This window comes from Lolium perenne, chromosome 5 (genome assembly GCF_019359855.2).
Source record: "Lolium perenne isolate Kyuss_39 chromosome 5, Kyuss_2.0, whole genome shotgun sequence".
Lineage (NCBI taxonomy): Eukaryota > Viridiplantae > Streptophyta > Magnoliopsida > Poales > Poaceae > Lolium > Lolium perenne.
Window position 1 is genome coordinate 238,575,425 of NC_067248.2, and position 13,778 is coordinate 238,589,202.

A 13,778-nucleotide genomic window follows, 5' to 3' on the forward strand; every position below is an offset into this window, starting at 1 on the left:
GATCTTTTTGTTATGAATAGGTGTGAGACTGTAGGGGGAATTCATGTGTTAGAAGATACCAATATTTTTTTATGGCGCCTAGAAATGAGATTTTTTAAGAAAAAGTAGAAAAATGCCAGTAAAACAACACAAAATAAAGCACATATTTGTAACGAACCGTCTGAATTGCTAGTTCTCTGAGAACGAAGCTCATTCTACGTAGACTCTTGCAATCGTCGGATTTTAATGCATTTGAGTTGAGTTGCAACTAGAATTTTTCAGTTGCAAGTTGGATGCAACTGAAAAATTTAAGTTGCAAGTGAGCTTGTAATTAGAAAAAATGTCTCCCAGCTGTTAGATTTTCTTCGTAACTCATAGTAATGCTGAGTTGCAACATAAGTTACAACTAAAATTTAATGACGCTATTCTACTTACAATGAAGTTAGATTGCATCCTTTTCCAAATTACTCAAACTGAATACATTAGCTCCTAAAATACACATCACCCCAGCAGGCCAAAGTAAAAGCCCAAACAAAAAGCCCACAAGCGGTAACACATGAAAAGATCAGAGGCCACAACACACAGAAACAAATGGTGACTAGCGGAGTAATTTCGCGCTTCGCCGCTAGTCGCCTTCTTCTTCTGCTTGTCATCAGTCTCCTTCTTTGCTTGCCTCGTGCGCTGTTCCTTCCTAAATCCTTACCAGCTAATCTCAGGTGGCTGCTATGCTCATATAATGCTCACAAGCCACAGCTAATTAGTTTTCATTTCATTGATTAATAGTTAATTTGTATTAATCACTACCGTAAAAATACAAAAGTGGAAACAAAAACGTTAAAGAGAAAACTGAAACATTTCATTGTTAATTATGCTTGTGTGCAATTAGAAATGAAGAGATAGAGACCTACGAAATATTTGATTGTCCAATTATGCTTGGGGTAGTCCATAATGGCTTCTCATCCTTGAGTTCTTGCTCCCATCCCGGATCTTTAACACAATATCAGTCTATGTCTCTAATCCCCACTCTAATAAGAATGCATTCTCCGTATTTGGGAATTTGGGATACCAAAAGGCCAGCCTGCACACTAGACATGTGCTCTTTATGACCTAATTCGAACAGCATGCCTAGATTCACATTTTAACTTTACTTGTTACCCCCGGACAAGGTCCGTGATCTTGAACATCGATTCATCTCCTCTCACTGAAAATGAGGCACGCCAAGCCTGAGGCAGGCAAATTAATTAGTGAAATCTCAGCCAACACCAGTATGTCACCTGTGCGGGGAAGGCAGCATGAATGTGGAGGAGTAAGACCTTAATGCCTATCCATCTCCATGGTATCCAATCATCACAGAACTCCTCTTTTGTAGTTGATCCTTCCTGATTTATGGATACTGGTGGTGTGATAGATTATCTTACTAGAATGATGCAGAATCTGATCATGAAAGATCCTTATCAGGGCAACGGACATGTCCACAAGGCCAATTGTTGAGGTTTGCGTATTCTTCATCTTGGTTAAGAAATAATTTATACTCCATCATCTAGATTGTTGCATCTTCGTAACGATCTTCATGTTCCTATTATCACCAAGAATCTTCCATTTGTTCCTTCATTAACTAATGATAATGTTTTTGTGGAGTTTCATCCTAATAGTTTTTTGCTAATGACAATTCTTCTTAGAGGTCGATGTCGTGCTAGTCTTTATGCCATTGATGCCTTTGATGCTCCTTTTTCCAAACAAGTCTTCTGAGCTCTCAAAGCATCTCTTGCTCAGTGACATGCTTAGTTAGGCCATCCATCAATTCAAATTGTTCAACATGTCCTTAATCGCAATCAACTTCATTCCTAGTCCAAGAATTTTTTTTATTGTTTGTGATGTCTATCAACAAAGCCCATTTTATCTTTCGAATCATGTAATGAATGCTCCCCTTCAGCTTATTTATTCGGATGTGAGGTCATGCCCAAACTTTTGCCAGCGGTCGTAGTTATTGTGTGAGTTTTGTGGATGCTTATAGTTATTTTACTTGGTTGTATTTGATCAAGTGAAAAAGTGATGTCTTTGCTCAATTTCAAGTACATGCTAAGCATCTCCTTAAACACGACATTATACATGTGGAGTCCGACTAGGGAGGTGAGTATATCAAGTTAAACTCCTTTCAGAAATTAGGTATCTCGCATCGCGTCTCATGTCCACATAGTCATGAAAAAAATGGTAGTGTGAGCGTAAACATCGTCATATAGTTGTAACTATCATCACACTTCTCTCTCATATGTCCGTTCCTTTCCGTTTTCGAGGGATGTGTTTACCAATGCATGATTTCTCATAAATCACATGACTAGTCGTGTCATGCAAAGTCCTCTTGAGTATCTTCTTTAAAGTGTCCGGTTTTGCTTGTTGGCCTACTCTTCATTCCTATAATAAACACAAACTTCAGTTTTGTTCCCAAAAATGTATGTTCTTTGGTGATAGCCTGGGTGCACAAAGGTTACAAGTGTCATCATTTACCATTCAATATGGTATATACGAGTCGAGGTGTAATATTCAATGAGAATGTTTTTCCGCTCTCTATTCTCCCATTCTTAGATTCACCTTCCAACTCCACTAATTTACATGTTGCTATTGACCAATTTGAAGATTATGTGCATGCACCATCAGCGCTTCATAACCATGGCACATGTACTGGAGCATGGTTGGAACTATTGAAGGAGCTCCAGCTTCTATCGATATCATCACCGAAGCTGCCTACTTTGTCTAAAAGCCGTGATCACGTCAATCATGGATGCGTTCCACCCATGAAGCTACATGGGCCTTCTCTGCCTCTTGGGCACGAACGCTGGATCATCATGCATATGTGCATGCTAGTTGGCCTGTGCGCATGCCCGCTCGCATGTGAATGCCCACTTGCATGTGCATGCGCCATAATTTGCCTCGCCTGATCCTGCGGCACGTTAAGCTTACATGGTTCTCCCGCTTTGTGTCAGACCGATTGGCCTGCTTCATCGACATGTTTGACTCCCGCTTCGTCTCCTGCGTCAAATGTTGCTGCTCCTGATCCGCCTCGATCTGAGCAACTGATTCTTCATCCAGTTGAGCCGCTTTCTCAGGATTCTTTGCGGCCAGTTACACATGGACTGTGAGGTGTTCATCAGGTTAAACAACAAACTTAGGGTAATAGTGTTGCCTGTCTTGTTGTATGTGTTGCTCTTCTGATCCAATAACTAAACCTTCCATGTTGCTCTCTTGGGATTCCTCATTAGTGTGGTGCCTTCGAACAAGAGTATGATCCATTGATCAAAAATAATACAACGCTTCTTGTTGCCCCTCATTTCTTGTGTGAATATTATCAACTCAAAGTGGGTGCTTAAAGTCAAGCGTCATGTCAATGGTAATATTGAACGGTTTAAAGCTCGTCTTCTTGCAAAGGTGTTCAAACAACGTCATTGAGTGGATTATGAGGAGACTTTCACTCATGTTGTCAAGCCTACTACCACTTGTAATTTTCCCTCACTGGCTTCAAGGATCCTAACCGTCCTAATCATCTATGTCACCGGTTAAGGCCCTCTTCGGTCCTTCACGAACATGGTTTTCTAGCATCGACAGATGATATGTCATTATTTATTCTTTCGGACCCATATGTGCTCATTTATCTGCTGGTTTATGTTGATGATATAGTTGTTATCGGCTCTTCTTCACAAGCTATTGATCGCCTTGTTGTTGGTCTCTGGTCAGAGTTTCCAGTCAAGGATTTAGGTCCTCTCCATTATTTCCTCGGTCTCGAGGTTGATCATCGGGCACAAGGTCTCTCCATTACTCGGCGCAAGTATGTTGTTAATCTCCTACATCATATCGGTATGTTGAAGTGTAAGGCATAATCCTAAGACGTTTACTGCTCGGTGATGATGAGGCTATGACTTATCATAGTATCGTTAGCGGGCTACAGTATCTCATTCTCAGCCATCCTAATATTTTTTTTGTTGTTCATCAGGTGTGTGCATTCCTTCATTCTCCCACTGCAGATCATTGGGTTGTTGTGAAGCGTATTCTTCGGTACTTTCAATACTCATGCTCTCATGGATTATTCCTCCGGCCTTCTTCCTCTGGTACGCTCTTAGTATATTTCGATGCTGATTGATTGGATGATGTGGAGGACAGGTGATCCATATGGTGATATGCACTCTTTTATGGAGGAAACTGGATCACATGAAGTGCTAATAAATAGGCTATTGTATCCGACAGAATCTGAGTACAAGGCTATTTCTAATGTTGATGATGAGCTTATTTAGGTAGAAGCATTGTTGAAGGAACTTGGTATTCATCATGATTCTTCATCAGTTTTGTGGTGTGCTAATATTGGAGCTATGTATTTATTTTCAAATCATGTTTTCCATGCACGGACAAAACATATTGAGGTTGATTTTTCACTTTGTTCGTCAACTGGTACTTAGAAGTTGCTCCAAATTCATTTTATTTTTTCTAAGGACCAACTAGCTGACATCTTCACGAAGCTGCAACCTCTTCCACAGCTCAATCTCAACATGTGTTTCATAGTTGAGATTGAGGGGGCTGATAGAATATGTGCATAAGTGTGTGTTTATCTTTTTTAGTTCCTAGTTTATGAATAGATGGACTCTAGCTAACCAAAACGTGTTGTACCAGATGCAACCGACCGTTATCGATCGTTCCCTGTTAATATAAGTAGGAGAAGGATACCATTCCCTAGGTGTGTTGTGTATCGTTCCTCCAAAAATCCTACCGAGTCTGATCGGCTACACTTGTCCAGTGTGTGTTCATGTGAGTCCATCTTCTACGTTGGGCTAAAGCTGTCAGAGATGGGTACATGGTGGTTTTCCTGACTAGACTTTGCAGTCCATCTTCAACGATGATCGTTCTTACTACACCGATTATTACAAGATTGGCATGGTGATCACAGCCTACAAATCAACGTGTGTGAGATGTACTTCACCAAAATTAAATTTTACTGTAATCTCTAAGACATTCTAACCTTCCTAGGTACATATATTCTTGAAAAGTAAATATTGTTCAATTTCGTAGCGATGTAAAATTACAAGCTCATATAATATGCTAATCCCCACCATGAAGGAAACATTAGTGTAGGAGTCATGTCCAATATCAATGAATCATGGACAAGGCTAAATATGCACGAGGTGATGGAATTTTTTGAAGTTGTCATTTTCATTAATTTATATGAGAGTGTCATTCAAATTGTTGTTTTCGGTTGAATAATATGAGGATGAGGTTGTTGTTTTGAATCAAATATGACCTTTTCCCTGGTGAATGCAAGTTTTATCGGATAAAGCAACTCATGCAAATGGATACTTTTAGGTTGTGGGTTAACACCATGTAGGTAATCTAGGATCCAGAGCTGACGAAGAACCAAAATTCGTGAAGGGGTATAATTTGTTCTACTTATTTACTACAAAATAGTCGCACTAGCATAGAATTCATGGTAACTATGGTGTTATTTTCTTGGAATGAGTAAACGAGGGCAAAGTAAGGAAACATCATATTAGTTTAGAATACATGTGTGCCTTATATTCCGTAGAAGATTGCAAAATTTATATGCCATATATTTTGAAGTAGAGCGGGTACTTTTTATTCATAATTATATGCCACATGAAAATTGTATCATTCATTGCGTTATATATGTATACACATATTATACTGTATATTCCAAATAAATAAATGTCTTAGTAGGTTATCCCAAGTGCACGAGTAAAAAGCTTTCTGCAACCTAGTAGGTATTTTTAGCTTGGAGAGTGGCTAGCTTTGATTCAGTTGTGTCAATCTTAAATTAATTGTCAGAGAAGGTTTCTAGAATAAACGCGTGTTAATTAATAGCATTTTACTTTTGATATTACAAAAGAGAAAAATAAAAGAAAGAAATATGTGGGTACAATCCTGTGTGTATGCTCATGGGCTGGGGCTGAGATATACCCCAAGGTCCCCAGGCTGCGGACAAGGATTTGAATACATTTAATTTGATAAATTTTAGTAGTTCTACGAACGATTCAACTTGTCCACGTCTAGTTGTATGTACTTGCATCTCAAAAAGTAAATTGCATGGACTTACAGAACCAAGACAACGCAACAAAACACAGATATTTTGTCCACGTCCTCAAAAGGCAACACAGAGATGATCGAGACAAAGCATATATGCGTAATTGTTCAAAGCCAACCCGGGCGCTGCCTGCATATGCACGCTGACAACAACAGTGCAACGCAATAAAAAGGATCTTCCCGTTTCACCGATCTGCAAAACAAGAAACGTACGGTCACGCAAAGGTGAAAGGAGTTGCCGCGGTCGCCCACCAAGCTCTGCATGCCAAGCATGCATGGAGTTCTCTGATGTCGGACCAACAAGCTAGGCTGAAAAGCATACCGCTGTGTTTCGTTGATGCGCGCACCCGGAGAGAACACGCATCATGCCTGCCGGTCCTTCCGATCGAGACTACTTCATCAGTTGTCTCCCCTAAATTAACCAATCGAAGCTCCCATATGTATGTGTATCCCGGGATTGGTCGATGGTGGAGCAACAAAGTGCACGCCGGAGAAGAAGCTAGCTGCACAAAGCTATAGCCTAGAGGTAGAACTGACAGTTAATTGCATCATTATGTGATACACACACTGCAGGAACGGCGTTGCTGTAACGACCTTCCCGTGCACGTACGCGCTTTGGTAATTTTGGGCATGAATCACAGGGAAACAACCCCAAGAAAAGACTTAAAGACACTCCCGGTTTGGTTGCTTCTGCTTCCTACTACCGGTGTGCTATCTTCAGTTAACCTTTTTGCTCACGGAGATATTGGGAATTTGGGATCCCAAAGACCCAATCCGCGCGCCCAACTCGGGCATGTACCCCTTTATGGCCTAACTGGAACAAACACTTTCTCCATATCTTTCCTCCCACAAATCACATCGCTAGCTTTCTTGCCTTTTAACTTGCTTTCACTGCCAACATTCTCATAGTGCCAACTCCACATGCCAAATTGTTATCTCGAAATGTTACTGTCATGCGTATATTTTTCCTTCGAAATTTTTGTTTCATACTGTGTATGCTTTAATAGACATACCAATAGTTTGATCATGACATTACCAAAGTTGCACGTACATGCACGCCCAGTTTCAGGCTATAAATACACCCTTGTGGCTTCAGGACAAGGCCCATGAATCTGAAACCTGAAGCCTCTTCTTCCACACTCTCATCTGGATTAGTAGAGCACTTCAAGAAGGCTAAGTAATTGTCCTTGATTTCCCATCGAAGATGAAGATCGGCAACTTCAAGAAGGTGGCCGCGTTGTGCAAGAGCAAGACCGTCGTCCTAACGGCCAGGCTGCTCGTCCTCGCATCGCTCCGCCGCAGGATTGCCACCATCGGTGTCATCTCTCAGGGTATCCATTCGCTCATGGTGGGCAACGACCGGGGGACGGACAGTGATAAAGCCATCATGCCGCGCAAGGGGTTGGGGGGCGGCGCGCTTCATCGTGGACACACCGTTGATATTTCTAATCAGTTGGCACTGTTTCATGAAGAAGATGGTGATGCTGGTGTTTGCCCTAACTGGACCTTGCACTCCATCTTCGACGATGATAATTGTTGCTACAATGACTACGACCTCGATGATGGTGATCATGATATCCACGACATGCTACTTGATGCGTGTGATGATGACCACAATGAGAACGAGCCGTCGGTGATGGATGTGATCAGGAGTAATCGGGAGGTGGAGGGGTTGGAGTTCAATGTTGACGATGAGATCGACCAGGCTGCCGACATGTTCATCAACAGGTTCCGGAACCGGATGAGCCAGAGTTTGTAGCTTCTTTTCGCACTGACCAAGTAACAATAGATCCATATGCTGGGTGAGACCAAGTGAGATCGGTATACTGTAGCTACCTAGTGATGCAAGGTCATGGTGAACAGCTTGTGGTGGTGTACATAAGCATATATACAAGTGTTCCTGTACAATATTGTACCAATTTTCTCATGAGATGTTTCTTCTTTTTCTAGTGAAATTTATCCATCTCGATGTCTCCTTTTTAATAGTACTTTGTCGAAGACAAGTGAGATAATATAGGAGTGAAATTAAGGAGTGTATTTTATATGTGATGGCACTTGATATTGTTCCATGGATGAACCTTTGGTGTCCTTCTCTAAGCTCTTTCCAAATCCATCACATGATCATGAGATCTCTCAGCCTAAGCATATATAGCGACAACATATTATCTAGAAAAGTGCACACTCGTTTTAATAACAATGATGCGGAATGAAACATATTACATTATCAGTGGTTATCCTTTTTCTCCTGATTAAATAGATTTTGATATATTCCTCGCTAAAAAATAGACAAATTACAAGGTAATCCCATACATAAATAGCTTCTTAAGTGCACTTCCCCACAACTCAATGCTTCCCAATTAGTGGTTCACACAATAGCAGTGGTATTCATGCAAAAAAAAATGAAAAAATAGTAACAGTGGTGAGTGGTGAGTGGTGAGTGACTGGTGATCGACTTGGTGAGAGTGAGTGATAACAAATTTTCTCCAATAATTCACTTAAGAAACGAGAATTATAAAGCTTGATAGCAAATTGATGTAGTAGGATTACATTGATGATATGTTACTAAAATGACCAATGACCGAAAGGTAATCCCAGTATATGATGGAGTAATATCTAAGAAATTATTGGGAAATACGATAAACATAAATATCATAATATCCCCCAACCTCAAATTAAAATTTAGTGCCTTTCTATTTTCAGGCATGCAACTGGGAGTCTTTAATCTGTGGCATCCAACTATCACACAGGTGTATTTGAAAAATTATGAGGTTGGCTCGCCATCCGCAACGTCCTACTGGTGGTATCAGATAGTTGAGGAGGAAAAGGAAGGTTGAGATGCTCGCTCAGCTCCTCCCGCACAGCACAAGTACAAGCATGCGACGATCGCATCCAAACTGCAGCCTGCGCCCGCTTCTTCTCTGCATGTTTCTATCGCGGCAGAGAATCGGATAGAGTTGTGCCGTGACAAAGATTGGCAATGTTTCGCTGCCGCGACAGGAAACACTGCAGCATGAACAGCTCGATGTCATCGTTACCCTGCCAGTGACGGAGCTTTACCCAGAGCATGGCTTCCCCATGGAGGATCCGAACCCGATGGTGTCGGCTGAGGTGTTCGTGAGTCTCCAAACGCACCAGTGTTAGAATAAATTTACGGCTGAGGTTAGACTAGGATTAGTTCTTCTTGTAGTTCAAGTCTTGTCCCCTCAGTGTACCTCTATGTATATCTCCGCAAGGATCAAATCGATACAACACGAGAAATTAGACATTACAACTTTCTATATAGTATCAGAGCGGTTAGCCATGCGTGCGGTCCCGATCCTAAGTTTTCTCGCCACTTCCGCATTGCCCCCCCCCCCCCCCCCCCCCCCGAGATCTTCTACGCGGGGATGCACCTGATATCGATCAAAGATTGAATCGATTATTTAGTTTAGATAGTAGATCAAATTCAAGTTCCTATATTAGATCCAATTCCGAACTACTGCCAATTGGCTTCAAATAAATCACTAGATCTCACGACCTTCGGCTGGTGAAAAACAGTGCAGCATACATGCACCGTGCATCTCCGTGCATGATGCACGCCTAGTTTCTGGCTACAAATACACACCATTGTGTTTTCAGGACAAGGCCTGGGAATATGAAACTTGTATACTCTTGAGCCACACTATCTCATCTTGACCAGAAGATCTAGCACTTTTTTTGAAAGCAGAAGATCTAGCACTCATTTATCTTCTAATGCCAATCCTAAGGCACCACACATCCTAAGTTAGTGTCCTTGATTTCGCATCGAAGATGAAGATAGGCAATCTCAAGAAGGTGGTGTCGTTGTGCAAGAGCAAGACTGTCATCCTCATGGCCAGGCTCCTGGTCCTAGCCTCGCTTTGCCGCAGGATTGCCACCGTCAGCACCATCTCTCAGGCAATCCTTTTTATCCCAACTAGGAAACGTGCCCGTGCGTTGCACCGGCAGAGAAAAACCTGTGTCACCGAGGCACACAAGGTAAATTCACATTGGCATGACAACGAGGCTATCAATTTGTTGTAAAGATAAGCAGATATAAAATAAATACTTAAAGAGGAAACAATGATGAGCCAATTGCGCGCCTACATTCATTCAACCATCTCTACTTTAAAGAGCTTATTAGAACACAAATCCGAATCAAAAGAGAGATAGATGGTTAGCCGGCTATCAAAATATGTACCTGAGTATAAAATCTATTTTAGATGAACTTTATTAGAGAGTGAAGCATATCTCACAAGAAGAAGATTCCAACGCATATTTAAATGAGCGGACAGTCTTGTGCACAGACGCCGAAGACAGCAACGAGAGCAATCCGCCTAAAGAAAGAAGGCAAATGCAATGAGATTACTCCATGAGATAAAGCTACCTTTATGACCATTGGAGATAAACATGTCAAGGTAAGGTTTGGAAATAATCAACTCAAAATTTTCTAATTCTGCGAACATAAACATGCCAAGATCCATAGGGTACATCTGCAATATGGAGATAAACACTAATTCAGAATTTGGAAGATAAACACTAATCCAGTTTTTCCCCTTCTTCTACAGATATATATGATCAAACCAATTTACAATTGTTTAACTTCCTATATATGCATGGCTAATATCCCACAGCATGGCTAATTCTAACAAGAGAGCTTAGTAAAGAGTAGTAACAACAGTCCTGCATCCGTGACCATCAGGCAATTAGGACGCATCGCTTCGGCTGAGTGGGTAAATCTGAAGTGATGTTCTTATCTAACTTTTGATTGATTGCGGCTTTGATTTATAGTAGACTACAAATGTAAAGTGGCCAGATCTGAAGTTGTATAAGACCCAATCAGCTTATTTTGCTGTAACTTGGGTGCAATCTACATAAGCTCAATCAGGATGTCAGACTTAATATCTGGATTCTTTATAATGGTGATATGGACGTCATAATTTCAGAGGGAAATAGATCAAACAAATAAATTTGAAGCGAACCCTTTTTAGTTGTCTTTGTGTGTATAATAATAGGTTGTACCATTTCTTATAGCTTAATTTGGGCTTTCTTTATCAATTTCGTTGTTTTATGTTTAGGGGTTCTAAGCATGTATGAAGTTGAACCGTAGAAAACTGACATAACACTGGGCTTTGCAAACTAAACCAGATCAGCAATAGGTAAAATTGAGCTTGAAGGTGTGAAGGAAAGAAAAGGTAAATACCCGAAAGGGAGAGAGATTTGTTGCTATCGAGCTCCTCTAGGTTCCAGGCCCTATTCTTCCCTTATGATCCCAGTTCTACACAGAAAAAACACCCAGCCAGAGGTGCGTCCCACAAAAATCCTGTTGTAAGCCAACGCCTATTGGGTCTAAGAAAAATTCCCAGGACCTCCAAAGCCGAATGACCCACTCCACCTCTAGTCCTCCACCAGATCAAGTCCATCGCAGGGGAATCCAGCAGCCTGGTCAAGGGGCACCATGGAAACTCACTGGGTGATTGAAATCCGGCTGCTCTGTGTTAAGGCTAGTCCACCCAATACATGTGTGCCAGCACCAATATAGCCAAGCATCGCCATCATCACCATCACCGCACTTGACAAAGGCCTTGACAACCCTCGGGGCCAAGGTGTAGAGGAAGCAGATTAAGTTGGATAAATTGCTAGAAAGAATTTGAAATTCACGGTATCCGTTCAATCAACCACTCCGACATGGGAACCAGTGAGGCCTTCATCGACGAATTCCAATCAAAACCCACCATATAGAAGATGTTGCAGCTAAATGATATGTTTTCATCTAGTTCGCCATGAGCAGAAAATCCTTCAAAATAATCACCGTGATTCTATTGTGTGGAAATGAAGATGTAGACATCAAATATCATGCCATGTTCCTTCAATGTCGATCTAACAGGACTTCATGTTTGCATGAGAGGTCAATGACGGGAGTCACAGAATGCCTTGCATCAGACCTTGTTCTGGTGACTAATACGCATCACACCATGTATGAAGCAAGAGTCACTTTTATAAGATTGCTGAATGTCGGACACCACTGAAAATTCTTTTCCATCTTCATCTGCACATGATCGAAAGGATTAAGAGAAAATAGCAAAGGCCCACAAGGCCACAAGAGGTCGTGCAACCACGTCTCATCATCCTTTGTTTGTCAGCATGAAGGAAAAAAGAGTTGATACGGGGAGTAGCTTGTTTTTTCCCCCAAATCCTCTTCTATTTTCAGCTGAATCTTTTCATCCGTCGAGTGGGTGTCTCCCAAATCTGCGCTTGCTTGCGTGAGGACGCCTGTCTCAGCATCAGAGCCGAGTACATAGAGCTAGCACATCACTGAATCAGGTGACTGAAGAGGAGAAGCATCGGTGAAGCAAACTTCAGTGGCTGCCCATCTCGTCCAGCCATTGGCGCATCAGAACCATGGCGTGGTGCCCAGGCTCAGCGGCGTCAAAGGCCTAAGCCAGGCAGTGCATCTCCTTCCCCGAGTTGGAGCCAGACTCGCGTTGCCGGAGGACGTGTGAGAGCCGGCCGGCAAGGGAACACCGTCTCCGAGCATGGCCATCAAGGGAATCGCCGATTCATCACGAACTCTTAAGATCTGGGCACAAAAACCAGCGCGCTTCGGAGGGGCCAGAAGGAGGCTGTCGACCGGCGGTCGCTGCAGCACCCAGGCGCGCGAAAAGGCCCGGTCCCAGAGCGCGACGAGGCAGAGGTCTGACTCGCCTAGACAATCAAAAGAGCAGGTACGGATCGGGGCAGAGCAGCCATCGATGGAAGGATCAGGGCGGAGGCCGCCGACGACCAGGGAGGTGGCGCCTCGTAGCGAGCCGGTGAGGAACGGATCGTGGCGGGAGCTTCTCCGCGACCAGGAACATGCTCGGCCGGTGCCATCGCCCAAATCGACGCGAGGGCATGGCCGCGGCGGCCAATGATTGATTCCAGACTGGAAACCCGAGCTATCGATTCATTAGGAGCGTTTGACCGGTAAGATGGCAACTGTGCGTATTATGTGAATTGGTGGGAGGGTAAAACGGTCCAAAAAAAAGTTGGACGAAAATTTTGGCAGAAACCTTAGCTCCTTTATTATTAGGTATAGATTAAACACATTTAGATGTCCTCATCGCAAAGAATTGAACATTTAGATAAGTTACAAGTTTCAAGGTAAATCTTCCAAGATAACAAGCTTATTGACTTATACTCCTCTCTGATCAATGTGCCCCAAACTTCCAATTAGTGGATCATACACTAGCTGTGGTATCCGTACAAAAAAATAAAAAACCATTAGCAGTGGTGACTGGTGACTGGTGACTGGTGATCGACTTGGAGTGTGTGAGTGGTAGCTAGGTTGCTCCAACTATTCACTTAAGTAACAAATAATTATAAAGCTTGATATCGAAATAATGTAGCGACATTGATGGTATATTAATAAAATGACCAGGACCGAAAGGTAATGCCCCTATGGATCGAGTAATTTAAGAAACCATCTAGAATATGGTAAATATATCATAATATCCCCTCAAGTGCCTATCAAAACCACAATTGATTTAACAATTTGGTAGCTTTTGATATCCGGGCACGCAGGTGTGAGTCTTTAATCTGTGACATCTATTTTGCAGTTGGCTGAAATAATTTAAGTATTTGTATGGGGACCAAGTTTGAGGATTTGGGTAGTTTTCCTTCCATTGGAACATGATGAGAGCCTAGTCGGCCTCTTCGTCAAAATCCCTACTATGGCTTCCTGA

At 42.2% G+C, this 13,778-nt stretch overlaps 1 protein-coding gene and 1 long non-coding RNA gene across 2 annotated transcripts; one reads left to right on the forward strand and one right to left on the reverse strand.

Annotated features, from left to right (window-relative positions):
- Nucleotides 1–7,181: 7,181 nt before the first annotated feature.
- On the forward strand, nucleotides 7,182–8,081 carry LOC127298304 (uncharacterized). Its single transcript, XM_051328195.1, has one exon. The coding sequence runs from the start codon at nucleotides 7,262–7,264 to the stop codon at nucleotides 7,814–7,816; it is 555 nt and encodes a 184-aa protein (XP_051184155.1). The 5' UTR covers nucleotides 7,182–7,261; the 3' UTR covers nucleotides 7,817–8,081.
- A 1,452-nt stretch (nucleotides 8,082–9,533) lies between these two features.
- On the reverse strand, nucleotides 9,534–12,999 carry LOC127302379 (uncharacterized). Its single transcript, XR_007852871.2, has 3 exons — nucleotides 11,258–12,999; nucleotides 10,256–10,391; nucleotides 9,534–10,031 (listed from the first exon to the last, which is right to left on the reverse strand). It is a non-coding gene; the product is annotated as an uncharacterized lncRNA (long non-coding RNA).
- Nucleotides 13,000–13,778: the final 779 nt, after the last annotated feature.